The following is a 26,682-nucleotide window of genomic DNA, read 5'->3' on the forward strand; positions in this document are numbered from 1 at the left end:
TAGTCATGCCACCTCTGCCGCCCACTACTTGCTTTCTGTGGACACCACCACGGCCAGCCCCAGGCACGGCAGCACAGGCTCCGTCACCACACTGCCCTCTGCCAGAGGGGGATGTGTGATGCACAGCGGCGGGACCTGCGGCCAGCAGGAAGCCAGGACAGACGGCATCCTGGAAGCCATGGAGGTGCCCCCAGGTGTGATGGGGTGTGGAGGGCAGGGCAGTGGCTGCCAGAACCCCCACAAACTCATAGTTGTTGTTACAGGCTTTTCAGGTGCAAGCGGACTGGACACTTCTACCAGAGTCAGGAGCAAGGCCAGCAACCAGGCCCAGGCAAGCCCTGCCACCACATGCTCCTGTGCAGGAAGCGGGCGGCAGAGCACGCCCATCCGCCCACATGGGAACTGCGGGGCTTCTGTGCTTTGAGGGCAGAGCCGGAGACCCGTCTGGCCCTTCACAGAAACAATGCAGGCCCCTGGGCGAGGAGGGCTCAGGCCCGGACACAGCATCAGTGAGCACAGGAGGGAATGCTTTAGGTAGAATTGGGGCGGGAAAGGGCGGTGACAAGGAGATGCTGACAGAGGTCAGGAAGCAGATGAGCAGGGTTAGGGTTAGGGTTTCCCTTTGATACTCATGTCCTGGACTTCTCTAGGGTTCAGTCTACAAGTCTGTTGCAGGTAACGGCACAGGGGCAACCGTGAAGTGCCGTGGGGCCCACTCCGTGACCCACCTGGTGAAGAGTCTGGTGGACAAACACACAGCTGTTGACGATGGCCTCCCGGTGGGACGGTGGCTGCGGCAGTTTGTCATACACGACCGGCATGTAGTCGGGCACAATGTAATTCGGCTTCTCCAGGTCCATCTTGCTGGTGAATTCTTTGCCAACCTGATAGAGCGCTTCCGTGGACCAGTCCCCAAACCAGTTCAGCACACACCTGCGGAAATGCCCGAGTCTCAGACAGCGGCCAGGGCAGGGTTTGGCCCTGGAGGGAGACCCACGTGCTGAGCGCAGACCGTGTACCTGTTGAAAAGAGCCGGGGACGTGGCAGCGCGGTCCTTGAGGCCCTCGGAGGACGGGTTCATGGTGAAGACGACGTGGAGGTTGCGGATGACCTGGCTGGTGAACCACTTGTACAGCTCCTCGTGCGAGTCCAGCATCAGGCCCTCCTTCTGGGCCCCCTCTTTGCACTGGGTCATCAAGGTGGCGTACTCGTCGCCCTCGAACAGACCAGGGACCTAGGAGAGAAACAGCACCATGCCCGACTGGTCCCGGTGACACGACCACGGAGCAGCCACCAGGGCGACAGGTCACTGCCTCACCTCTCCGTTGGCCAGAAGCGTATTCATTCGCTCCAGGAATCCAGAATCCAACACGTTGGACTCGTCCATTATAAATGCTATCTTCTCATTTTTGCAGCCAGAGCGCCTCAGCACTGTCCGAAGGTCTTCGTCGAAGTCTTCCCCGGTGTACTTCCTGTGGACCTGCGGGGCAGCGGCACGTTAGGCCCTCAGCCCAGGAGCTCCGTGCAGGACCGGAACCCCCTGCTGGGTGGAGAGCCCATGGAGACCCACCTTGATCTGGTACACACTCAAACCGTTCATCCAGGCCACGAATCGGGACAGGGTGGTTTTCCCCGCTCCGCTGACCCCAATCAGCAGCAAGTGGCCTTGAGGCTGGCGGAATATTCTGGAACGGTACCAGAAAAAACACACTGTAAGGTTTTCTGCTGCATTCCCCCTTTGATTCTCGTGTCCTGGACTTCTCTAGGATTCAGTCTACATTTCTAATGTGTTTAACTTGAATTTGTTAAATAACAACTTAAATATTTTTATTTGCCAGGTCCAGTGGGACGAAAAGATCAGCTGATGGAGGGCTGCTTAGCAGGCAAGTGTGGGGCAGGAAAGCTGGAGGCAAAAAGAAGGGGGGGTCCCTTGGCAGGGGGCGCTGAGGTGGGACTTGGGAGGGTCAGTGGGGAGAAGAGCACCAGTCCCTGTCCCTATCCCCTGCCCCCAGAGCAGCTCAGGAGAGCGGGAGCTGTGACAAGCCCACCTGTCGATCCTGAGCACGTGGTCCAGCACTTCATTAAACAGGACCAGGGGGACGTCCAGCTCTTCTTCGTAGAAGACTTTCAGCCTCGCTTTGACGTAATCTCTCAACTCCTCTTGGTCTACGGGGATGTAATCCTGTGGAAAGAAGGAAAGACCCAAATTACCAAGAAGAAACAATCTTAGTTATTATACCTAAGTCAGTCATGTTTCCATGTTATTGAATGACCCACTGTCAAAAATGCAATAGAAGATGTCATTTACAACACAGCAAACAAACAAAAAAACGGAAAAACAAACAAAAAAAACAAGGTAACTGGGACCAGCTCCGGAAACATGGAAAATCTGCACAGAGAAGGCCTGTGTAAACGGAGAGAACCACGGTCCTGCGGAGAAAGCCCCCGACCGTGCACAGGCCACATCCATAATGGAATCCCAGCCGAAATCACAGCACTGGGTGGCAGTTTTGCTACAAACTGCAAACCAATTCTAAACGACATTTGGAGAGGAGAGGCCCAAGGGTCAGGACCTCTCTACAGAAGAGCCAGGGGTGAGGACCTAACCCATCAGACTTATCCCTGCCATCAGGAGGAGGTGGTTTGCGCACAGGAAGCGACAAACCGAACAGTGGACAGGACGGAGCTCTGAAACAGACCCATGCACACAGCAAGTCCAGTCTGACAGCGACACTGCAGAGTAGAGGCCATTCAACAAACTGCTGGGATTGTGGATGTTCACAGAAAACGCGTCCATAGCTCACTCCATACACGAGCGAAACTACTGATGAATTATGGATTTAAATAGTGTTTCTTCAAGAACATTTGTTTTTCGCCTAGCCGGTGTGGCTCAGTGATTGAACTTCAACCTATGAACCAGGAGGTCCTGGTTCAATTCACAGCCAGGGCACATGCCTGGGCTGTGGCTCAATCCCCAGGAGGAGGCATGCAAGAGGCAACTGGTCAATGATTCTCATTACTGCTGTTTGTATCTTTCTCCCTGCCTCTCTAAAACCAATAAAAATATATTAAAAACAATAAAAAACAATTTTTTTCAAAAAACACCAAAGAGTGAAAAGACAAGCCACTGGGAAGAGCTACTGCCTATAACCTCAAGCCTGGAAGTAAATAGGAGATTCTAGCACAAGCACATCAAACTCCCCAGCCAATACAACGGCATGTAAGAAATAGTTTAACAAAAAGTTCATTAGTTTAATATAATATCCTGTTATACATAATTATTAATGAACTACAACGTTCGCTAATGACTGATTATATAATAGTGATGTGTTCATTTCCCTTATGCACCAGTGCACCATTTCTCTCCACTAATACCAGCAGTGAATATTTTAGCAGCCGATGGCCACGTCATTAGTCTTGGACTGACTTGTTTGGTGTGCGAAACATAATATTTCGCTTTTGGAAAACAAGAAAAAGATTTGTGTTACACTTATTAATTTGTGCAGTTATTCAGTGTCTGATAAGTTAATGTTCAAGAAAAAAATAACTTTTATTAAAATGTTCTGTTTTATGTTAATGATTACTCATTTATTTCAGCCCTTTGGGCTCAGCATGTCTCTATCAAAATAAACCTACGTTTCTATGAAAATTGAAGCATTTGTTTTTTTGCATATCAACTTCCACTTAAACCTTGTTATCTGGCCCGTGTTAGCCTTTGAATTTGACATGCCTGTTCTAGCACAATAAACATACCTGCCCGCTGCTTCTGCTCCTTCCAGTATCCTGTTATACATAATTATTGGCAGTTTTGTCAGGTCCTCTATCTGGCAAGCCCTTCCTGACACTCAGGAGGCCAGTGAGCCTGTGAAGACCTGATGCCAAAACCTCTCCCAGACAGGCCATGTCCCTGCCTCGCTCCCTTTAGACTGTGACCTTGACACGTCCCCGAGTCAGGTGTTACCAAATGACGTGCACAGGAAGACCACAACTCACTAAAGTAGGGGTGTCGAACTCAATCAGAGAAGGGGCCAAAATCTAAAATCCAGCCTAAATCGCGGGCCGAATGGTTTACTGAACAGTCATAAACTGTCATTGTGATGGAAACGCAGCGGAGTGCAGTGATGACAGCACGGTGCGGGCCACATTGCAAGGCCTGGCAGTACGGATTTGGCCCGCGGGCTTTGTGTTTGACACATGTGCACTAAAGCGTCTGACCTCCTTTCCAGATAAAAGGACGGCTCGCAGCTGTGCTGGGAACGTCACTTCTGTATAGCATCTCAGTGTATGAAACTTTCACACAAATGAGAGCTCCTCCTTGTTCAATGTGAGGAAAGTGAGAGCAAAGGGAAGCAAAGGCTTTCCCTGCACACATGCTGAAGCCACATCTGCTGGTGGGAGCAATCATCGCATGGAGATAACAGCCGTCCAGCCACACTCCTGGGACTCTACCCTAACCCCCTAGGTTATCAGAGCTGCAGAGACGCAGTCATCATCATGCGTGTAACCACCTTAGTTGACAGCGCACTTCCAGACAGACACCTTTAGGTCAGAGGCTCATGCTAACTGACAGGAAGGCAGAGGAGAGGGCATGGCTGACTGCAGGGCCAGGTCACAGAGGAGGGGTCAGGGCTGACTGACAGGTCACAGAAGAGATGACATGGCTGACTGCAGGGCCTGGTCACAGAGGAGGGGTCTGGGGCTCACAGAGGAAGGATTAGGGATGACTGACAGGTCACAGAGGAGGGGTCAGGGCGGGCTGACAGGTCACAGAGGAGGGGTCAGGGCTGGCTGACAGGTCACAGGGGAGGGGAGGTGGCTGACTGCAGGGCCCGGTCACCTTGGACAGCCAGTTGCTGTACAGGATGGGCCGGCTCATGGCTCTCTCCTTGTCGATGTTGGGGAAGTGCTTCAGAGCCACCATGTCGATGTTCTCGTCGGTCCAGCGCCGCTCCTCGTCCTCCACAAGCCTGTCAGGAGAGGAGAGCAGCGTGTAAGTCCAGAGACCAATGGGGGGGGGGAAGGGAGGGAGGTGATGGTGGTGGTGGTGGTGGAAGGGGAGTGGGACGGGACAGGACACTAGGTTGTGTGTGTTGGGGGTGATTCCATAGGCTGAGATCAGTGTTTACCAGAAATTTTCATTTTCTACAAATGGAAAAAGCTGAGACTCTGAACTCAAGATGCTTAAGCAATCCAAAGTTTAAACATCCCGTATTATATAAAAGGCTAATATGCAAATTGTCCCCTTGACCAGGAGTTCCACCAGGGGAAGGGGCCGGCCTGCCAACCACCCTTTGCCCCTCCCCCTGGCCAGCCAGACCCCACCCATGCCTGAATTCATGCCCCGGGCCTCCAGTTAAATATAAAACACTGAGACCTATGGCACCACACTGCAAACAACTCCCTTAAAGCGAAACCACAGCAGTTTAAGGAACTGTGGTTCAGGGTCTCGGCCTGTTGAGCATGCTCTGACGCGGGCACTGAGGACAGAGGGGAACGGCGTACACAGCTCTGGAGGCGCAGGGCCGTGGAAAAAACAGCAAGCAGGTGAGCTGCGCCTTCCCTACAGCTGTGAGGGGACCGTGGGAGGTGACTACACCGAGCAGGCATGATGGAGCGACTGCAGTCAATCAGAACTGAGATGCACGGTGGCTATGCTACATTCAAATCTAAACAAAACCTTTCTCTGGTATTTTGGGAAAGCTATAAAAATTACACTATAGCTTAAAATTCATTTAAAAATACTTTTACTGATTTTAGAAAGCGAGAGAAAAACATAAATGATGAGAGAATCATTGACGGGCTGCCTCTTGCATGCTCCCTACTAGGGATCGAGTCTGCAACCCAGGCATAATACCCTTGATCATAATCAAACCCGGGACCCTTCAATCTGCAGGCCAACACTCTACCCACTGAGCAAAACTGGCTAGAACTCAAATTCATTTTTTAACTTAAAAAAGGGAGAGTGAGCCCTGACTGGTGTGGCTCAGTGGATAGAGTGTCAGTCTGCGGACTGAAGGGTCCCAGGTTCAATTCCAGGGGGTGTGCAGGAGACAGCCAATCAATGATTCTCTCTCATCATTGATGTTTCTCTCTCTCCCTCTCCCTTCCTCTGAAATCAAAAATAGATTAAAAAAAAAAAAAGAAAAAAAAGCAAGAAATATTCAAGGTGATGAATAGTAAAAACCTACAGCCAAAAATAATCTACCCAGCAAAGCTATCACTCAGAATCGAAGGCCAGCTAAAGAGCTTCACCAATAAAAAAAAGCTAAAGGAGTTTATCACCACCAAACCAGAATTATATGAATTGCTGAAGGGGGTTATTTTGGAAGAGAAAATAAATAACGATAAAAACTATGAACAACAATTACGTAACCATAAACAAGTAAATCTAAAAGCCAAAAAAAAAAAAAATCTGATGAACAATATTAACTGTTGAATATAATAGAATCAGAGGTATGGAAGGGGAGTGAACTGATGATTCTCGGGGAAAAGGGGAGAGGTGGGTGCAGAAAGAGACTGAACATAAACTGTGCACCTATGGATGAGGACAATGGGGAGTGGGGAAAGGGAAGAGGGTGGGGTGGGAACCTTGTGGAGGGGAGCAATGGAGGGGGGGAAAATGAGGAACATTTGTAATAATATGAACAATAAAGATTAAAAAAATTTTTTTAAAAAAAGGGGGAGTGTGAAGGTAGCTCATGTAACAAAAAGTCTGCATATTTAAACCACAGGCTGCAGGGCTCACATGTTCCTTCCGTGGCCTGTCTCACACACCTCACTCCAGGCTCTCAATGAGGCAGCCCGCGGGCCCCAGAGCCGCCATGCAGCCTGGCCTGAACACCATGGATCTATGAGGCAGCACTGAGACCCACAGGCCAGGATGAGAACAGCTGCCTGGAGCAGGACACCTGGTCTCCAGGAGTAACTGCCAACGCTTCTTTCTCTGCCAGTCTGGAGGCAGCCATTGGCTGGGCTTCCCCAGGGGAGTAACTGCTAACTAGCTGCCAGCGACTCCCTGCCCCTGAGATTACCAGTGGCCAGAGGAGCTCACCTGGTCCTGCTGCAGATGGCCACCTGGGAGGGGAGGGCCTGGCCCTGTGCACATCCGCTCTGAGCCCTCCCGCCCATTCTGAGATCTGACTCATGGGCACATTTCCCCTAATGACGTGCAATAAGAAACTTAGTGCTGCATTAACTACCAAGTCAGTTCGGCAACACAAATTTATCTTTTCCTCACTAACCTAAAATGAGCCTAAAATTCTGTGAAAAACTACATTGTTGAAATACATGAAGTTAAAACTCTAAGAAGAAAAAACTGACACAAACAGAAATTTGTTGTAAAACAAAGATTGTACCGAATTACAAAGAAGGCAAGAAAAAGGTCCTGATTTTACAAGGTCAATAACTTTCAAGATTCCTTAAATGAGAAAAAAAAACTCAACTTTTTACTATGACACTTCATCTGATTCAGACCACAAACACGCTCTGATCAATACTAATCCCCACAATCATTAGCAATTCCCTACTCGAAATAACAAGGAAAATGCAAAACTTATAAGACAACTAGAGGCCCGGTGCATGAAATTCATGCGGGGTGTGTGTGTGGGGGGGTGTGTGTGTGTGTGTGTGGGGTGTGGTGTTCTCTCAGCCCAGCCTGCATCCTCCATCCTCTCCAATCCAGATCCCCTCAGGGGATGTCCGACTGCCTCTTGCAATCCGGGACAGCTGGCTCCTAACTGCTCACCTGCCTGCCTGATCACCCCTAACAGCTCCCCTACCAGCCCGATTGCCCCTAACTGCCTCTGCCTTGCCCTGCACCTGGGACCCAGGATTCCCCACTCTGGCTGGTCACAGGTACCTGGGACCCGGGCTGGCTTCACCCAGGCTGGCTTCAGCCACAGGAAGCTGTGGACGGGCGGCTTCACCTGGGCTGCTGCCACAGGTGCCTGGGACTGCTGGGCAGGCGGCTTGTCCCGCCCAGGCTGCAGCCTGGATGGTCCCATTCCTCTCTCTTGAGCTCATTTGTGCCTTGCTGGTCCCCATTTCTCTCTCCCCAATGTTGAGTGTCTGAGCCTGACTGCGTGAGGGCATGAGGACAGTTTGCATGTTAGCTCTTTATTATATAGGACAGCTGACACAAGTGGCCAACAGTGAAAGAGAAAACCAATGCCCCAGACACAGCTGCAACCCCTTGATGAGAATCAAGACTGGGGACAGGAAGGGCTGGTGACTGTGGAGGCCACATGCCACATTGTGTTAGAAGGCGCTTGAACTCACCAGTGAACTCGGCGCTTGGATAGGTTATCACAGGTAACTACCTTGTCTGGTGCCCACCTGACAGAGGTTAAGGTGCCTCCCCAAGGTCACAGGCAACCAGGAGTAGGCACATTGTGCGCTGTGACCCGTTCTGTTGGGGGCAGGCATGATGAATCCCTCACACAAGGCTGCCCTGGCTGCCTCTGTTCCTTCCATCCCCAGCTCAGCCTGGCTCACAGGGGGCAGGAAGCCTCACTGAACCGCATTCAGAGGGTCAGAGCGACTCCGTGGGGGCACGGTGCTACCCGGATCTTGGCCTTACCTGTCCTGGAAGAGGCGCAGGGCTTCATGGGCCCAGATCCTAATGAGCCCTTCCACAGGCAGCGTCTCCAGGGGCCTCAGGGCCTCAAAGATGCCCCGCACCCACCTCGTCATCTCCCGGGGGGAGTAGATATAGTGGGGCTGTGTGTCCTGGGTGAACCTCTCCTGCGGGAACCAGGAGAACGGAGTTACACGTGAGTCTCTTAAAACATGAAAAGTGGTCACAAGGTCAAATGCTGTGTAACATCCTTTTATTAAAAAGAACCTGGCCCCAGGAACACTTTAGGATGGATTAAATAGTGTTGGAGCAACTGGACAACTGTCCAGAACAAAGTTAGATCCAAGTGGCTCATTTTATGTTAGGAAAAAAAGAAAACCAACCTACAAAATATTCTTCTAAAAATATTTTTTTAAAATGAAATCTCTATGTTGAGCCTTTCTAGGCATGATTTTCATTAAAACCAGAACTGAAACAAAGAGAAAGATTTACAATGATGACAATGATTCTGTAGGAAAAACTACAATTACACACAACTGAAAACAACTTAAGAAAACTGGGGAAGTTGCTGCATGCCGCCAGCACCCCCAAAGGCCTGGGGCAAGATGGCTGATGGCCGGAAACGGGCCTTCTCCTCCCAGGGCCGGGAAAGGCAGGCACGCAGGCTTCCCCAGGGGTGCAGGGGAGAACGTGTGCTCATCCAGAGTCACTGACGCTTCTAACAGACATGAGGATGCCAACGAGGACACAGGCAGAGGCCTTGAGGTGGGGGTGAGTCCAGCCGAGAGCCGTGTGACGGCAGGTGCCCCCCAGACACTGTAGAACAATCACACAGGCTCTGTCTGCACTGTTCACAGCCCAGCCTCACAGGGAAAATGCAGGCAAGCAGCACAGAAACCTCTGCAGTCACCTGCGTGCGGAACGCTGGGCGACAGACTCTGGAGAAAGGCTCTTGGCTATACGAGGACTCGGAATAAAGCTCTGCCTTCTAGCAGAGCCCGCCCATGGCCGGGGGCGGGGGCGGGGAAGCCCGAGTACCTGTGACATGGTGTAGAACTCCACCATGGCGGCGGTGAGCGGCTCCGCGTACGTGCGCAGCGACGGGATGAGCCTCAGCATGGCCCGGTTGAAGGTGCCATAGATCTGCGTCAGGGAGGCGGGTCCTGGGTAATCGACGTACACCACAGGCACGTGACGCAAGAATCTGTGCAAAGACAGCGGCTCAGCCTCCCGGTGAGGAGCGGCGCCCCAGCGTGGTGCCCGTCCTGGGCCGGACCCACGCTGCTCCCTAACCACCTACACAGGCTTTACGCCAGTCACCTGAGGTCACAGCACACAGCTCAGGCCTGAGTCTGACACCTAACAGCAGATGCAAAGCACCTGAGAAAGAATTAAAGCCGGGAAAACAGTGCGGGCTCATTTCAGCCTCTTCCTGGCCCTGCAGAAGGTCTGGGCAGGTTACTGCTGCCCGAGGGGTCGATGCTTCCACCGCCAGTGCTTCCCATCGCATCGCACCGCAGTGCAGGAGCCCAGGAGGGGCCCCTACCTCTTTACGGTTAAACCAGATGCTGGTTGTGCCCATATACAGCCACCCTGGAATTCGCTCGTCAGGCCAGTGAGGTGGCAGAGCTGGGCATTACCTGTGAGAGAGAGGCTTTCTCCCGGGATCCGTGGGCGGATTACAAGCCCCGACAAACTGGATCCTCTCCAGCTTCACCCAGGTTTGATCGGAGGTTCGGTAAAAGCCTCCATGCTCCACCATCTGAGGGAAGCAGGAGGGTGGCACGTTAGGAGCACGCGGGCGAACTGGGGAGCAGGGCCGGCGGGCGCACACAGACCTGTCTGATGAAGGAGATGACCCTCTGCGTGCCGTACTTGTCCATGTCTGGCAGGTTGATCTCATCACAGAACAGCACCAGCCACTTGCCCAGCTGCACGGGGGCCAGGACGACGCCGTTGGGCGTGCGCCGGTACTCGCAGTAGTGGTCGAAGGTCTTGAGCAGCAGCTCTGGAGTGGTGGCGCTCGAGAAGTTCAGACCCACCACCTGCAGGCCGACGACACAATCAGGACCTCAGGGCCAAGCCACCGCGCCGGCCTCCGTCCCCCTGCCCCCTCCCGCCTCCTCACCTCCATGTCGGGCAGGGCCCGCAGGGCACTGAAGAGCGTCATGGTTTTGCCGGACCCGGGGGGGCCGCACAGGACCAGGGGCTTGTGCTCGGCCAGCCAGGTGTACAGGAGGGCTTCGTGGCGCACCGTGTCCAGGGTCGGCACCACGACGTCTGGGGCCGCCACCTTGTGGGTCTCCACTTCGATCTGAGGCACCTTGGCCTGCCACGGGGACCACTCCCCGCTGATGGACACCTACACAGGGGGGCACAGTCACTCCGGGCCTGGGCCTCCTCACAAGGCATGCTGTTGACACAATCAGAACTTTCAAGCTAGTCCCCGCTCCTTACACAGCATGAATCTAAGAGGAGAAGCTGCTTCTATAAGCGGAGAGGGGAGTCCGAGTCCACAGCGAGGCTGTGCTGTTGGGGGAAGGCGCACTGACCTCGTAATCGATGATGGGGATGTTGGGTGCGGCGGGCAGAGGCACGGTGGTGATCCTCCTGATGTACTCGCCCAGCTCGGCCCTCATTTTCAGCCGGCTGTCCCCGGACAAGGACCAGAGAATGGCATAAACCAGATAGCGCTGTGGAGAGAGAAGCCGCTCGTTTCCTATCAAGTTCCCGCCACAGAGCAGATGCCCGTGCGACATTCACCCCGAGTGGCCCCTGACGCCCAGAGCGCCGCCCGACCTGGATGTAGCGCTCCAGCTGCTCGATCTGCATGGGGAAGTCGGGGTGGTTGGCGTTGTACTGGGCCACGTTGCGGCAGGCCTGGTGCAGCATGGAGAAGAGGGAGCCCAGGCAGCGCAGGCGCGTCAGGTCCATGATGTGCTCCAGCTTGAAGGCGTGCTCCAGGGCCTTGGTGACCAGGCCGTTGGACGTGAAGTACGGCTGCATGATGGTGGCCGCGTCCCTTTGGATCTGCGAGAGGAAGAAAATGGCGCGAAACTCATTTCAAGAGTATGGGCATTGTCAGTGCTTCTAATCTAGGCCCGGGGGGGTCACCTGACCCGGGGGGAATATATTCAGGATTAAAAAATGAAGGATGAGCTTCAATGACCAATCCTCATCCCTTCATCCTGATGGTCCTTAAACACCACGTTTCTTGGGAACCCTGGCTCCCACCTCCCGAGTGAAAGGGCAGGCGTTCATCAGTCTGCGGCGGGAAGGAAGCGCACAGAGGGCTCCCCACGCTCTCCCACAGCCTTCGCTTTGGCAGCTGCAGCGGCTGGTGTAACACAGACCTCAAGGGAGTGCCTGGCTTCCGCAGTGCGCACGTGTGCGGGACACACACACGCACACCCCCCTCGGACCCGGGCTCGCTGGGCCTACCTGCAGCATCGGGGACGCGGCCTCCTCGCCCTCGTCCTCCTTGCCCTTGCGCCGGCGCTGGGCCTCGTCCTCCCCTTCGTCCAGGGGGATGCTGCGCAGCCGCGCCAGGAAGTTGTTGAAGATCATGTCTGTGCTGAGCACGTCCTCGCTGAACCAGACCATGCCGCAGCGCGACACGGTGGCCAGGGTGGCGTACTTCAGGTCCTGCACTTCGAACATTATCCGCACCTGGAGGGACACATCGAGCAGGTGGAATGATGCGCGTCTGGTAGAAACCTGATGTGACAATTCTTTTTCCTATGCATGCCCGGAAAAGTGATTTCTATCCACCTTGTCCGCACTTAGTTTAAAAGAAAAAGTGACTGTAGTTCATTCGCATCACTACAACCTCCACTAACTCTCCCGAGAACCCGGGCAGGAAGTGTGGTGAGGAGAGCGTGGCTCTTGGAGGAGAAGCCGTGGCGCCGGGACGAGGACGCCAGCAGTGAGACCCCTGCTCATCGGCCCAGGCTCCCGCAGGAGCCCGCTCAGCCTGTGCCAGTGCCCGGGGCGGCGCGCAGCGTCTCCAGGTTAGACGGCTGGGGCTTCCCCAGGTCCCTCAGCCACCAGAGGGTGAGGCGGAGATTCGGACCAGATGCCCAGACCAGAGCCCCCCCCCGGTGCTCACGTGGCTCCAGGAGAGCAATCTCTCTCCGACAACAGTTAGCCTCTGCTGGACAGCGCACTCGGAGAAGCACCCGAATGATCACATCTAGACACGTGTCCGAGTGGGCACAGCTGCGGCAGCCAAATACCTGCCATGCTCAGCTCCTTTCTCATACCTGCTGCTGGTGGCCCATCAGCCACTCCCTACACCTTCACTTCCCACCCACCCCCACAGCTCCGCCTGGGGTGCCGACAGCCTCCAAAGGTCCCCTTGCTCCCAGCCTGTCCTCCAACCAGCAGCCAGAGGCTCTTTGGCACAAACAGGACACTGTCCCGACAGACTCTCCCATGCTTCTAGCTCGCCCAGCGGGCAGGCTCCGTCTTCACAAGGACCCGAGGCCCATGTCCTCTGTGATCTCACTGCCTTTGCCCCTCATTCTTCCACACCAGCCGCTGCCCCTTGCTTTCCTCGCACACGCTGGCACCTGCCACTTCTCCTTCTGCCATCTGTTCCTTCACCCAGAACGCCCAGAAGCCCACAGGGCTGTCCTCACCCCTCAATCCCCACTAAGACCTACCTTCCCAGTGACGCCTTGGCCACCCCAGCCAGCAGGGCAGCCTCCACCTGCCACCAACACAGCCTGCCCTCTCCCAGCGACCTGTCTGCTCACACCATGGCCTCTTGGCTTGCCCATCTGTCTTTCCAGCGACTGTGAGCCTCAGGACAGCAAGGGTTCTGTCTACGCTCCTTATTCCTGCACGTTCTGCATCTAGAATGGGCCACACACAACGGCTCCAAAAACGCTGGGTCAAGAATGACGTGAACCCACAGCAGGCCTGCCCCCCGTTTCTGCGTCTGCAGGCGGTGTGCTCAGGGCCTGATCCAGTGCTCACCCCCAGGGACAGCCGTGACAACACCGCTATGTGAATCCCTCAGGTGCCACTTCTCATACAAGCAGCTTCGGAAACCCTCCCTCCAACCCCCTCCCGGGGCCGTGGCGAGGGCTGAGGTGCTGAATATTCATGAGCTGCTTATAAGCCTACGAAAGGCTTCTCACTAGCCCTGGGCGTGAATAACCCAGGGAGCAGGCTGACTGAGAGCTATCTGCCCAACCAGCTGCTCCCCCCGGAAGCCAGGGCAAAGCCAGGGCCGGGCTCCTCGGGAGCTCGGCCTGCAGCTGGGCCGGGCCGGGCCGGCCGCGCCAGAGGAAGTGCCTACGTTGGGCGGGAGGCTGAGGCGCTCGCCGTTGGGCAGGGTCAGGAGCTTGTTGTCATCCAGCACCGAGTTCAGGTTCTCCACCCACTCGGGGTCCACGTCGCCATCGAAGATGACCCACTGGCGCTTCTGCAGCTCGCCACGCACGTTGTCGATGATCCTGTGGGAGGTCACAGCTGGGACTCAGTCGAGAATTTAAGATTTCAAATGCTCGCCCTGCAAAGGTTTCTCAGCTGACTGTGTAAGTGGCTCACACTCGGGCTGGACAAAGCGCCGGTCCCACTGGAACTCACTGACCGAGCGACTTACTTTCTCAGGACGTGTGTGAACAGCCCATCGGTCCACTCCCGGGTGTTGGGGTCCAGGGTGCCGTACAGGTGGTCTTTGCTGATGGCCTTGGGGTCGATGATGTGGGCCACGCCTTCCACCCCCTCGAGTCTCTCCAGAGCCTTGAGAAGAACGCGCCAGGCCATGCTCTTCCCGCTGCCCGAGGGCCCCACCATCATGAGGCCGTGGTTGATCTGGGTGATCTGGTAGAGCTGGAGGACCTGCGGGCAGACAGAGCACGTGACCCTCCAGAGAGGACAGCGAGTTCTCCAGCCACTTCCCGTGTCAACAAGCAAGAAATGTGCGGTGTGGCTTCTTAAAGGCAAGTACTGGCACTTCCATTTTTTAATCCTTACCAGAGGATATGTGTGTATGTGTGTTTTTTTGGGAAGTGGGGCAGGAGAGGGGAGAGAGAGAGAGAAACATCAATGAGAGAGAATCATCGACTGGCTGCCTCTTGCACACCCCCTTTACGGGGGACGAGCCTGCAACCCAGGCATGTGCCCTCTACTGGAATTGAATCCGGGACCCTTCAGTCCACAGGCTGACGCTCTGTCCCCTGAGCCAACCAGCTAGGGCAGCACTGAAACTTTTTTAAAAAAATACATATATATATTTTTTTTTAAGTTGATTTTTTACAAAGAGGAAGGAAGAGGGATAGAGAGTTAGAAACATCGATGAGAGAGAAACATCGACCAGCTGCCTCCTGCACACACCCTACCAGGGATGTGCCCTCAACCAATGTATATGCTCTTGACTGGAATCGAACCTGGGACCTCTCAGTCCACAGACGGACGCTCTATCCACTGAGCCACACTGGTTTTGGCAGCACTGAAATGTTTTAACCAGAGACACTTCACACAACTATTTGATAAGGGCTGTAACTACACTGTGGAGAGCCCCTCGGTGAGTCAGGAAGGTGGGGCCAGTGGAATGGGAGACACGGACCCAGTTGCCTGACAGACATGTAAGCCCCGCCCCCCAGGAGGGGAGATGGTAGTGCTCAATGCAGGCAGTGCTCGCAGGCGCAGTGCGCACAGTGGGAGCAATACCCTTTTCCTTGTGAGCCTCCCAGCGGAAGGAAGAGGGCAATGCAGCGTGACAGCCATGAGCTGGTTAGAGACATACGCTGTCAGCCCTGGTGCTAGAAAGTCTTATAAATAAAGCTCTTACTGGAGTAAACATCTTCAGTTACAAATCACGCCCTTAGCCAGCTCTTTTAGAGAATGAACTATCTCACATAAGTAGAATTCTCAGGTAAGTTTTGCTCTCTCTACATTTAAGTTAAGAAGAGAGCACAGTCCTGGCGGGTGTGGCTCAGTGGGTTGGGCCTCACCCAGTAAACCGAAAGGCTCAATCCCGATGTGCCTGGGTTGCGGCTCAGTCCCCGAAGGCCCAGTCAGCAGGAGGAAGGCGATTGCCGTCTCTCCCTCTCCCTCCCTTTCTCTAAAAGTCAATAAACATAAATCTAAAAAGAGAAAACAGTCCGCACAGGCGTGAAGCCAACCATAGAGCAGCAGGCCCGGCTTCGGACCGCTCACGTTCTCATGGTGTGCGCGTCCCAGTGTCATGGCCGCAGCCGCCCCGAAGAGAACAATCCAGTACCTTTTCCACCCACATGCCGCCGACTTCTTCCCCGTCCCCATACGTCAGGTACATCTCCTGGCACACTTTCTTCAGCTCCTCCCGCAGCGCGGTCATCTCCCCGCGGTGGTACTGCACGCCGGGGAACACGTCCGACAGGAGGCTGAAGAGCAGCGGGATGTCCTCCGCCACCAGCTTCGGCACCATCGTCTCACAGACGCTCTGGATCAGGATCTGTGGGGGAAGGGCGAGCACGTCGCACTGCACGTCTGGCTGGGCCGTGCGTCCTGTGGACGTCGGTCCCCAGTGCACATGCCTGGCCCCGAGCCTCCGCATGGCTCAAGGTGGAGGGAAGTCTAACCAGTGCCCCAGGCCTCGGGCTGAGAGGACGTGTGCACGAACCTCCTGTTCAGGTAGATTCTCCGCAATCTCGCCTTCATCCACTACTTCGCCTCGCTCTTCCTTCTCCCTCTTTATCTTCTGAATCCTCTCCCTCTTCACGTTGCCCGCACTCACCAGCACACTCTTCAAAGCTCGGAGCCCAAAGTCGTAATGGCTCTGGGAGGAGAGCTGCTCGTCACACAGCCTAGAAGAGAGCGTCTTCTAAAAACCGCGCACCTGACGCAGCGAGAGCTGCTACACAAGATGCACGTCATCGGAGGTAAAGGGCACACGGGGCACCCGCGAGAAGCACGATGATGGGTAGCCGAGCTACTCACTTGAAGAAGGGGACGATTTTGTTGGCGAGGACTTCAGCCGTGCGGAAGCCCTGGGAGTACAGCATGACCTGGGCGATCAGCTGCCGGTCGGGCTTGGTCATGGCCAAGCTCCGGAACAGCTTCTTCAGGTTGTCTGGGAGGTTGGACCTGCCCGCGTAGCCAGGGTTCATGGTGATGAAGATGGCCATGTCCGGGCTCACTTTGACTTGTTTGTTCAGCAGCTCACAAGTAATGGGGGCAGAGGCTGAAAATCAGGTGACAGCGTCAAGACTCAGGATGTTCAAAAGCTATCTAAAAATCTCTGAAGTTACAAAGCACCATTCCCCCTCCCGGCCTCCAGCCCACAGCCCACGGCTGCAGGGAGCCGCTTCTGGCCTCTCCACAGGCGCCACCTCCCCACACCTCACCCGCGGACGTGCCCGACCGTGGAACAGATCGATCCCTGGGCAGGAAGCCCTGCCTGGGTGTGCGACACCATGTTTCACAGGCCAACGCTACACTCACTAGAGGTGCAGTCTAAGGACGGCTGCAGAAATGACACCAACCCAAGTGATTTCGTTCATGGCTGGCTGGCTTCGCCCACGAGTTACCCTTCCTGATGGTTAAAAACACCCACACTGCGCCTCGCGGGGGGCATGCACCTGCTCCAGAGCAGCGAGCACACTGGCACTGATTTCGCTGATTCTATCTGCTTTCTCTAGGAGGTCTGGGCATGGTTCCCTAGGACAGTTACTATTACTCCGGGGTAAAAGGAAACACTGCAAGTTGAACTGTGCACACAAACTACCCAATATCGCCACGTGGGTGGATTCATCCCAACGTGCCCTCCCTTCGCGGTGATGCAGCCCTCAGAGCTCCCTGCAGGCGCTCCTATCATGACATTCCCACGCTCCGCGGACACCTGGCCAGACAGATGTTGAGGAAGGCTGGCTCAGGGAGGGGAGAGGGAGCACCAGGGCTCACACAGGCACGCGCTGTGGGAGGGGCACAGGAATGCTCAGGTTGGGCTGCTCTGGGAAAAGCCGTGCACACTGCTGATGTGGAGACAGATACCCTGGGCTTCCCTTCCATCTGCACTCGGGACTCACGCCTGCCTGCAAGTGAGTGCTGGGAGCTGATGAAATGCTCCCTCACTCCCGACCAAAGCCAGTCCCCGGGGCATTCCCCCGCGTTCTGAGTGGCCGTGCAGGAAGGAAGCCTTACTCTTATCGAAGTTGGGGTTGGAGTGCTCCCGCAGCGCTTCCTGGATGCACTGCACCTGCTGGGACACGGCCGACAGCATCCGCTCCTCCAGGCGGTTGAACTCGTCAAAGCAGCCCCACGCTCCCACTTGGCAAAGGCCCACAAAGATGCGCCCCATCGCCTGCAACAGAAAAACAAACACGCTGAAACCAGCTGCCCCGGGCTGGCTCCAATCCTGCCTGCAGTGACCTGTCCCACTCAATCCTGGGCCAGTGCCATCTGGGAACCCACGTCTGCCATCTCTGATGTGGGACTCAGCACCTCCGTCCCAAGGTGGCTGTGAAGGTGTATCATGTTCACAGGAGAGGCGAGGGCCCGCCCACCACAGCAAGAGCTTCGTCAACAAGAGGGGTCCTTAGTGGACAGAGGAGGGGCCATCACACGTTTTCCTCTTGTGCCCAAGGCCTACTGACAAAGCCGTCCTTTGTATTCTATCACTTTCTGTTGGTTAAAAACTTTTTTTAAAAAAATATTTTTATTGATTTCAGAGACGAAGGGAGAGGGGGAGAGAGAGAAACATCAATGATGAGAGGCTACCTCCTGCACACCCCACACTGGGGATCAAGCCTGCAACCCAGGCACGAGCCCTTGACTGACAACAAACCTGGGAACATTCAGTCCTCAGGCCGACGCTCTATTCACTGAGCCAAGCCAGAGAGACACAAGCACGGTATCCCCACCTGACCCTCTCAGCCATCCAATTTTGCGTGGACCCCACAAAGCTTCTCACCTGGAAATCAAAGGTTTCGTCACAGTTGAAAACCAAAACAAAGCGTCCCAGCTGATGGCCCAGGGCCTTGACAGACTCGGTCTTCCCGGTCCCAGCAGGCCCTGTTACAGGAAGAAGGTGCCTCAGTGCCCGAGTCCATCACTCAGTGGGACTCAGCTTTAGCTTTAAGACAACTGTAAAAAGCAACTCAATTTAAAAAGTAGATGTAAAAAATAAAGACAAGTTTAGTTTTTAGAACACAATAGCCATGTGATTAGGAAATAGATGTGCTGATTTAAATTCACTGAAACCATTCCAGCTTTAAAAATGATGTCCAGGATGATGGTCACTTACCAAACGGGGACCCGCCCAGCCTGGCCTCCAGGGCCTGCGTCATGGTCAAGTAGCAGCGGTCAGTGAGGGGCGTCTGCACCAGCTTGTCCTGGACTCCCAGGTACTCAAAGCCGTAGTTAAACTTGGCGTTTGCCATTTGGATGGACAACTGCTGCAACACGTCCGTCTGCTTAGGGTCGAAGTAAAACCGCATCTGGCGAAGCCATTCAAAAGACTTGCTGTTGTCGATCTTGCTTTTGATCAGGGCCCGGGTGACGTCTCTCTGGTGAACCAGCTCTGTGATCTGCAGAGAGAGCCCAAGAGAGCGCGTCATGGCTGAGCAGGGCTGTGCTCTGTGGGCGTGTGGATTATTTGGGAGTTTGCCTTCACTCCACTCCATGGTGCTCATTCGCTTTCAGAAACGCTGGTCATGCAGTGTGATTAGAGTCAAAAGTGGCAACCAACATGAAACACCTGCTAAGTACAAACTCTGCAGCCAGCAGACACCCCCGGGAGAGCAGCTGTCCCTGTCCGCAGACTCTCTGCTGCACTGGGGGCGCAGAGCCATGCCCACCTCACCGGGCCTGCCGACCTGCCTCCGCGACTCCTTGGAAGGAGAGGATGAGGAATGCAAGACCCAGGTCAAGGGCACCACCTCCCTTTCACCAGGAGGATGGTGAATATGTAACCTGTGCTTCACCACATTATTTTCGAGGGGAACACAGAGCCCCATACCCAACTAGGGCCTCTCTGTCTGCTACCTACTGTTCTCACTGGTGCACATAGAATATTTTCCAAAAAGGATTCAACTGCTCGAGTTGAAGGCACAGAGTCTGGCGGGGAGGGAATGAGTCAGGCATGGGACTGACCAAGTGCTCCAGCTTCCGCCGGCGCAGCGGGGGCTGCTCCATGAGCACCGAGTCGGCCAGCACGTTGAGGGTGACCTCCACGTTGCTCAGCACGGACTGCAGGGTTGCTGTGTCCCCGTTCCCGCTCAGGGCTGTCTCCACATTTTCAGACCAGGCGATCTGGGCTGACAAAACCACAAGCTGGGCCTGAAAGACACGAGACACAAGGTCCAAGAGGGTTGTTTTAGAGATCAGCCTGCCCTCACCCACAGCCACCCCATGTCTACACCGTGTTACCTGGTATTTGTCGATCCAAGTGATGTAGGTATTGGGGTCGATTGAAGTCGCTTTACCAAAAATCTCAACCTCCGTCACAGACTCGGCCAGGAGCTTGGCCAGTGTGACTCTCATCTCCTTCTCTACCAGCGTGAGCCACTCGTTGATTTTGGGATGCTCGGTAATTGACACGGGAGTTTTAAATATAACCTGAAATAAGTGAAATCTAAGAATTAAGATGTGCAAAAATGGGACAGAAACTTTCTAAGAGGCAAGCCCCAGCGCACTACCTCCTCTCCTTCGCGGGATGAAATGCCCAAGACGACAGTGTTGTCCTCGTTCAGGATAATGCTGGACACACCGGCGAACATTTTCTTGAAATGCTTCTGTAACTTAGCTACATTCTTGCTGTTTCCAATGATTTCAAGCAAATCTTCGTCACCCACAAAATAGAACCTACAATGGAAACAGCATCCATGTTCCTCAGATGTCACACAGACAATAAGGGGAATTGGGACACAATGCCAGACTGCAGGTGCGTCTGCAGTGCTGCCCAGCCTCAGCCTGGACTTGTCACACCCAAACTCCCCCAGCCCCCAGCAAACGTCCACCCTCACCCAATAAGACACCAAAGAGGAATTCGATAAACCTGACATCACGCACCTTACTTCACAAACTCAGTTTTTAAAAAACCTGTCTGATTTACACTAAGCAAATTATTCAGAAAAGCGATGCCACTCAGAAAATAATCATCACGGTGGGGAGGAGGAAAATGGCGGAAGACTAGACAGATGGGTTCTGAGCCTTGTCCCGAAGCAGAAAGAGAGTAGCTGAGGGTTGCGCTGGGAGTGTTTGTCAGCAAGCTAAAGGACAAGCGAACTCCAGGAGAAGGCGGGGGACTGCTGGTCGGGGTTCCCCTGACAGGGAAGCACCCACGGCGGGGCTGGGTCCCCTCCCGGAGCTACCTACAGGCTTCGACGGGGAAACCTCGCCATCTTTAAAGGAAAAATGGATCTTGCCAGAGGCCTGAATATCCACAGCCGCAGAGACTGCTGAGCAGCTGTGAGCCCCAGAACACCGGTCCCAGGTGGCGTGAACACTTGGACTCAAAGGAGCTCTCCACTGGACCACGAAAAGGTCAGATTTTGTGGGGAGAGGGTGAGTCCCGGCGGAAGACAGCAGCGCGGGTCGCCCAGAAGCTGAAGGACTGGCGCAGTGTTTGCAAGGAGAAGCCCGGGCTATTGGGCTGGTGTGACCCGTGATTGTGGAAGGGGCTCCTAATAGGAGGATCTCTAAAGAGCAACCCGTTTTGATCTGATGTGGAGGGATAGCCAGTGAGTTTCAGGGGAGTACAGTTGGCTCGGACTTGCCCACCAGCCTCCGCAGATCAGTTGAGTGTCACAGAGAAAAAAAAAGCTAGAGAGGCCTTAGAACCTTGGAAGTCAACCCAAAAACACTGCCACCTAGAGGCTAAAACACAAATTGACCCTAGTGTAATAAAAAATAACACCAGAAATTGAGGCAAGGCATGCTTAAAAATCAGGACTGGATTACAAGACTGAGGAGCAGTGAAATGCAGGGAACTGCAATACTGTCCGGACTGGGAATCAGGCATGCCAAACAGAACGATAGAGGAAGTGAATGACCTTTACTACTGCACGTTTTATTTAATTTTTTAAATTAAAAAATTTTTTTTAAAATATATATTTTATTGATATTTTACAGAGAGGAGGAAGGGAGAGAGATAGAGAGCTAGAAACGTCAATGAGAGAGAAACATCAACCAGCTGCCTCTTGCACCCCCCCGACCGGGGATGTGCTTGCAACCAATGTACATGACCCTGACCAGAATCAAACCTGAGACCTTTCAGTCCGCAGACTGATGCTCTACCACTGAGCCAAACAGGTTTCGGCAAATTTAAAAAAATTTTTTTTTAATCTTTGTCTTTATTTTCATTATTTGCAACATTTACTCAAGAAACTATTTTTTTCTTTTTTCCTCACTTGATTTTACCTTTTTAATTATTACATTTTTATTTGTAATTAGCATTACTACTACTACTGTTTTACCTTATTTACTTTTGTTTCTTTATTACTATTTTTTTAAACGTCATCATATTTGCTCTTTATCTTACTTCAGGATTAGTATTCTACAGTCTATTTTCACCTTTCGTTCACCAATGCTTTATTCTATCTCAACTCTACCTTTATGCCATCACTCTCTTCCTAACCTTTCCCCCTTTGGTGTCCTGTTTATCTTAACCCTTTCCTGCTCTAGATTTTCCCTATTCTTTCTGTTTACCCCCTGCTACAATTTCACCCTACTTGTGTATATCTAATTTCCAACCCCCTGCTCCAAGTCCATACACTCTTCCCTTTTTGCTGTCCTAAAAACACACACCAAAAAACAAACAAACATTTTTCTCTCTATCCTTTTGTAGTTGTATGTTGAATGTTAACTATATCGAAGTTTTATGCTTTTATGTGAGGTTGTCTTGTTTATTCTTTTTGTTTGATTGTATGTTTTTGTTAGCTGTGTTATAGATTATTTTTTACTTCTGCTTTCCATTTCCTCTTTCCTCGCTTGATATTAGTTGGTGTTGTAGGTTGTATTAATCTCGAGATACTTGTTGCTGGCATTTGTTGTGATTAATGGTTGTTCTATTGGAGTTTCCTCCCCATATATATAGTTAGTTCCTTGTTTCTCTCTTAGTATTGTTCTAGTCTCTCTCTATGATATTTCTCTCTCTCTCCTTTTCCCAATTTCATTTTGACACTTCTTTTTGATCTTTCTTTTTACTCTTCTATCTCTCCTACCCCCTAATTTGCCTTTCTCTAATGGTCACCTTTATTGGAGGTTATTAATATTGCAAATACATTTCTGTTCAGTGCCTTCTGTGTTGTACCTGGATGTGTTGTATTTTGTGCCTTTAAATCAATGCAGGAGAGAGAGAACTACATAACCAGACACCTGGAGAAGAGACAAAGAAACAGCCTGCATATGAAAGAAAAGCAGGCATCACCAGAAAAGGAAGTAAATGAGTTAGAGGCAAGCAACCTACCAGAGCAAGAATTCAGAAAAATGATCATAAGATGGCTAAAAACAATGGAAGACAAATTTGACAATATGAGTAAGAACCAAGAGGAAATGAAAAATGACATCGCTACTGTAAAGAACTCAATAGAAAGCATCAAGAGTAGACTAGAATAAGTACAACCAATGGACACAAAACTCTGGGGAGGGTGGATATGTAAAGGGGGGGCAATGGTAAAATATGTACACACATAATAATTTAATAATAAAAAAAAATGATTGCCGAAACCGGTTTGGCTCAGTGGATAGAGCGTCAGCTTGGGGACTGAAGGGTCCCAGGTTCGATTCCGGTCACGGGCATGTACCTTGGTTGCGGGCACATCTCCAGTAGGGGGTGTGCAAGAGGCAGCTGATCGATGACTCTTTCTCATCGATGTTTCTAACTTGCTATCTCTCTCCCTTCCTCTCTGTACAAAATCAATAAAATATATTTTTTAAAAAATGATTAAAAAAAAAAGAGTAGACTAGAAGAAGCAGAGGACTGCGTCAGTGAGCTAGAAGACAAGATGGAAAAAAAATACCCAATTAGAGCAGCTTCTAGAAAAAGAAAAAGAAAATTTAAAAAGCAGGAGGAGAGTCTAAGGGAACTTTGGGACAATACAAAACAGAACAATATTAGAATAATAGTGGTTCCAGAAGGGAAGAAAACAGATGGAGGCATGGAAAACCTGCTTCAAGAAATAATGACAGAAAACTTCCCTGAGAAGAAAAAATCCACACAAATCCAAGAAGCTCAGAGTCCCAAGCAAAATGAACCCAAAAAGACCGATGGCAAGGCACATTATAATTAAACTGGCAAACACCAATGACAAAGTAAGAATCTTAAAAGCAGCCAGAGAGACAGAACGTTACCTACAAAGAAACCCCCATCAGCCTAGCAAGTGATTTCTCAACAGATACTCATCAGGCCAGAAGAGAATGGAATGAAATATACAGTCATGCAAGGAAGGGTCAGAATCCAAGAATACTGTACCCAGCAAGGCTATCAATCAAAATTGAAGGTGAAATCAGGAGCTTCACAGAAAAAAAGAACTAAGGGAGTTTATTACCACCAAACCAGAAATGCAAGAAATACTGAAGTGTCTGCTGTAAAAAGAAAAAAAGAAATAGGAAGCGAAGAAGTTCGGAACACAGGGGTATAGAATAAAAAATGGTGACAAATAAATACCTATCAATAATAACTTTAAATATAAATGGATTAAATGCCCCAATCAAAAGACATAGGGTAACGAATTAGATAAGAAAACAAGACCCGCCGAAACCGGTTTGGCTCAATGGATAGAGTATTGGCCTGTGGACTGAAAGATCCCAGGTTCAATTCCGGTTGAGGGCATGTACCGTGGCTGTGGGAACATCCCCGGTTGGGAGGTGTGCAGGAGGCAGTGATTGATGATTTTCTCTCATCAATGTTTCTAACTCTCTATCCCTCTCTCTTCCTCTCTGTAAAAAAATCAATAAAATATATTAATATATAAAATATATTAATATATAAAATATATTAATATATAAAATATATAAAATATATCCATATAAAAACGAAAACAAGACCCATATATCTGCTGTCTACAAGAAACCCATTTCAGAAAAAAAGACGCACACAGACTGAGGGTTAAGGGATGGAAAAATTTTCCAGGCGAATGGAAATGAAAAAAAAAAAAAGCTGGGGTAGCAATACTTATATCTGACAAATTAGATCTCAAAGTGAAGGACATATCAAGTGATAACAAAGGCCACTTCATAATACTAAAGGGGGAAACCCAACAAGAAGAAATAACTCTGGTAAACATATATGCACCCAATACAAAAAACAAAAACAAAAAACTGCTGGAGGACATTAAGGGAGTGATTAATAGCAATATAATCATAGTAGGAGATTTTAATACCTCACTATCACCTTTGGACAAATCATCTAAACAAAAAAATCAGCAAAGAAACATCAATCCTAAATGACTCACTCACTAGACCAGATGGAATTAATCAACATCTTCAGAACATTTCACCCCAATAAACAGAATATACATTCTTCTCAAGTGCACATGGGTCATTTTCAAAGATAGACCACATATTGGGTCATGGGCAAAGTCTCTTCAAATTCAAGAAGATAGAAATCATATCAAGCATATTCTCAGATCATAGTGGCATAAAACTGGAAATCAACTACAATAAAAATAATCCAAAGAAATCAAACACATGGAGACTAAACAGCATGCTATTAAACAATGACTGGGTTACCAGAGAGATCAAGGAAGAAATAAAAAACATCCTGGCAACAAATGACAATGAAAACACAACAATCCCAAATCTATGGGACACAGCAAAAGCAGTCTTGAGAGGGAAGTTCATAGCTCTACAAGCCTACTGCAAAAAAACAAGAAAAAAATGGTAACAAATTATCTAACTCTACAACTCAAAGAGTTAGAAAAAGAGCAACAAGAAAAGCCCAGTGTAAACAGAAGGAAGGAAATAATAAAAATCAGAGCGGAGATAAACGACAGAGAGACTAAAAAAACAATACAAAAGATCAACAAAACCAAGAATTGGTTCTTTGAAAGGATTAACAAGACTGAGGAACCTCTAGCCAGGCTAACCAAGAAACAAAGCGAGAGGACCCAAATAAACAAAATCAGAAATGAAAGAGGTGAAATAACAACAGATCCCATCGAAATACAAAGGATTGTTACAAAATACTATGAACAACTGTATTCCAACAAACTGGACAACCTAGAGGAAATGAACATATTCCTAGAAAAATATAACCTTGTAAAACTCAATCAGGAAGAATCTAAACATCTCAATAGACCAGTGACTATGGGAGAAATTGAAGCAGTCATCAAAAAACTTCCAGCAAGAAAAAAGCCCAGGGCCAGATGGCTTCACAGGAGAGGTATACCAAACATTCAAGGAAGAACTAAAACCTAGCCTCCTCAGACTATTTCAAAAAATTTAAGAGAAAGGAACACTTCCAAATTCCTTCTATAAAGCCAACATCACCCTAATACCAAAACCAGATAAAGACAACACAATGAAAGAGAATTACAGGCCAATATCCCTCATGAACATAGATGACAAAATCTTCAACAAAATTCTAGCAAATAGGCACCAGCAGCACATCAGAAAGATCATACACTATGACCAAGTAGGATTTATTCCGGGAATGTAAGGATGGTACAATATCCTCAAATCAATAAACATGATACATCACATAAACAAATTGAGAGATAAAAATCATATAGTCATATCAATTGATGCAGAAAAAGAATTTGATAAAATCCAATACCCTTTCCTGATAAAAACTCTCAACAAGGTGGGAATAGGAGGATTATACCTCAACACAATAAAAGCTACATATGATAAACCCACAGCAAACAACATACTCAATGGGCAAAAACTAAAACCATTCCCTCTAAGATCAGAAACAAAACAGGGATGCCCACTCTCACCACTCCTATTTGACATAGTTCTGGAAGTACAAGCCATTGCAATTAGACAAGAAGAAGAAATAAAAGGCATCCAAATTGGAAAAGAAGAAGTAAAATTGTCCTTATTTGCAGATGACATGATATTGTACATAAAAAACCCCAAAAGATTCCATCAAAAAACTAAAAGACTTAAATGAACTTGGCAATGTAGCAGGATACAAAATCAACGCCAAGAAATCCATGGCATTTCTATAC

The 26,682-nt window shown here is 50.8% G+C and overlaps 1 protein-coding gene across 1 annotated transcript in view; it reads right to left on the reverse strand.

Moving 5' to 3' along the window:
- DYNC1H1 (dynein cytoplasmic 1 heavy chain 1) overlaps positions 1-26,682 on the reverse strand; it is a 74,209-nt gene that overhangs the window by 13,633 nt on the left and 33,894 nt on the right. Inside the window, exons 24-48 of the mRNA XM_036411695.2 lie at positions 20,206-20,371; positions 19,937-20,125; positions 19,661-19,846; positions 18,813-19,095; positions 18,480-18,580; positions 17,711-17,870; positions 16,508-16,751; positions 16,191-16,374; positions 15,810-16,022; positions 14,187-14,425; positions 13,881-14,037; positions 12,017-12,244; positions 11,375-11,605; positions 11,128-11,268; positions 10,704-10,937; positions 10,414-10,620; positions 10,216-10,337; positions 9,614-9,779; positions 8,579-8,742; positions 4,838-4,967; positions 2,049-2,182; positions 1,571-1,685; positions 1,319-1,480; positions 1,020-1,234; positions 729-933 (exon numbers count right to left, since the gene is read on the reverse strand). Coding sequence (XP_036267588.1) covers positions 729-933; positions 1,020-1,234; positions 1,319-1,480; positions 1,571-1,685; positions 2,049-2,182; positions 4,838-4,967; positions 8,579-8,742; positions 9,614-9,779; positions 10,216-10,337; positions 10,414-10,620; positions 10,704-10,937; positions 11,128-11,268; positions 11,375-11,605; positions 12,017-12,244; positions 13,881-14,037; positions 14,187-14,425; positions 15,810-16,022; positions 16,191-16,374; positions 16,508-16,751; positions 17,711-17,870; positions 18,480-18,580; positions 18,813-19,095; positions 19,661-19,846; positions 19,937-20,125; positions 20,206-20,371 — 4,576 coding nt within the window. The remainder of the gene's footprint in view (positions 1-728; positions 934-1,019; positions 1,235-1,318; positions 1,481-1,570; positions 1,686-2,048; positions 2,183-4,837; positions 4,968-8,578; positions 8,743-9,613; positions 9,780-10,215; positions 10,338-10,413; positions 10,621-10,703; positions 10,938-11,127; positions 11,269-11,374; positions 11,606-12,016; positions 12,245-13,880; positions 14,038-14,186; positions 14,426-15,809; positions 16,023-16,190; positions 16,375-16,507; positions 16,752-17,710; positions 17,871-18,479; positions 18,581-18,812; positions 19,096-19,660; positions 19,847-19,936; positions 20,126-20,205; positions 20,372-26,682) is intronic.

Source organism: Pipistrellus kuhlii, unplaced genomic scaffold, assembly GCF_014108245.1.
Source record: "Pipistrellus kuhlii isolate mPipKuh1 unplaced genomic scaffold, mPipKuh1.p scaffold_m20_p_41, whole genome shotgun sequence".
Classification (NCBI taxonomy): domain Eukaryota; kingdom Metazoa; phylum Chordata; class Mammalia; order Chiroptera; family Vespertilionidae; genus Pipistrellus; species Pipistrellus kuhlii.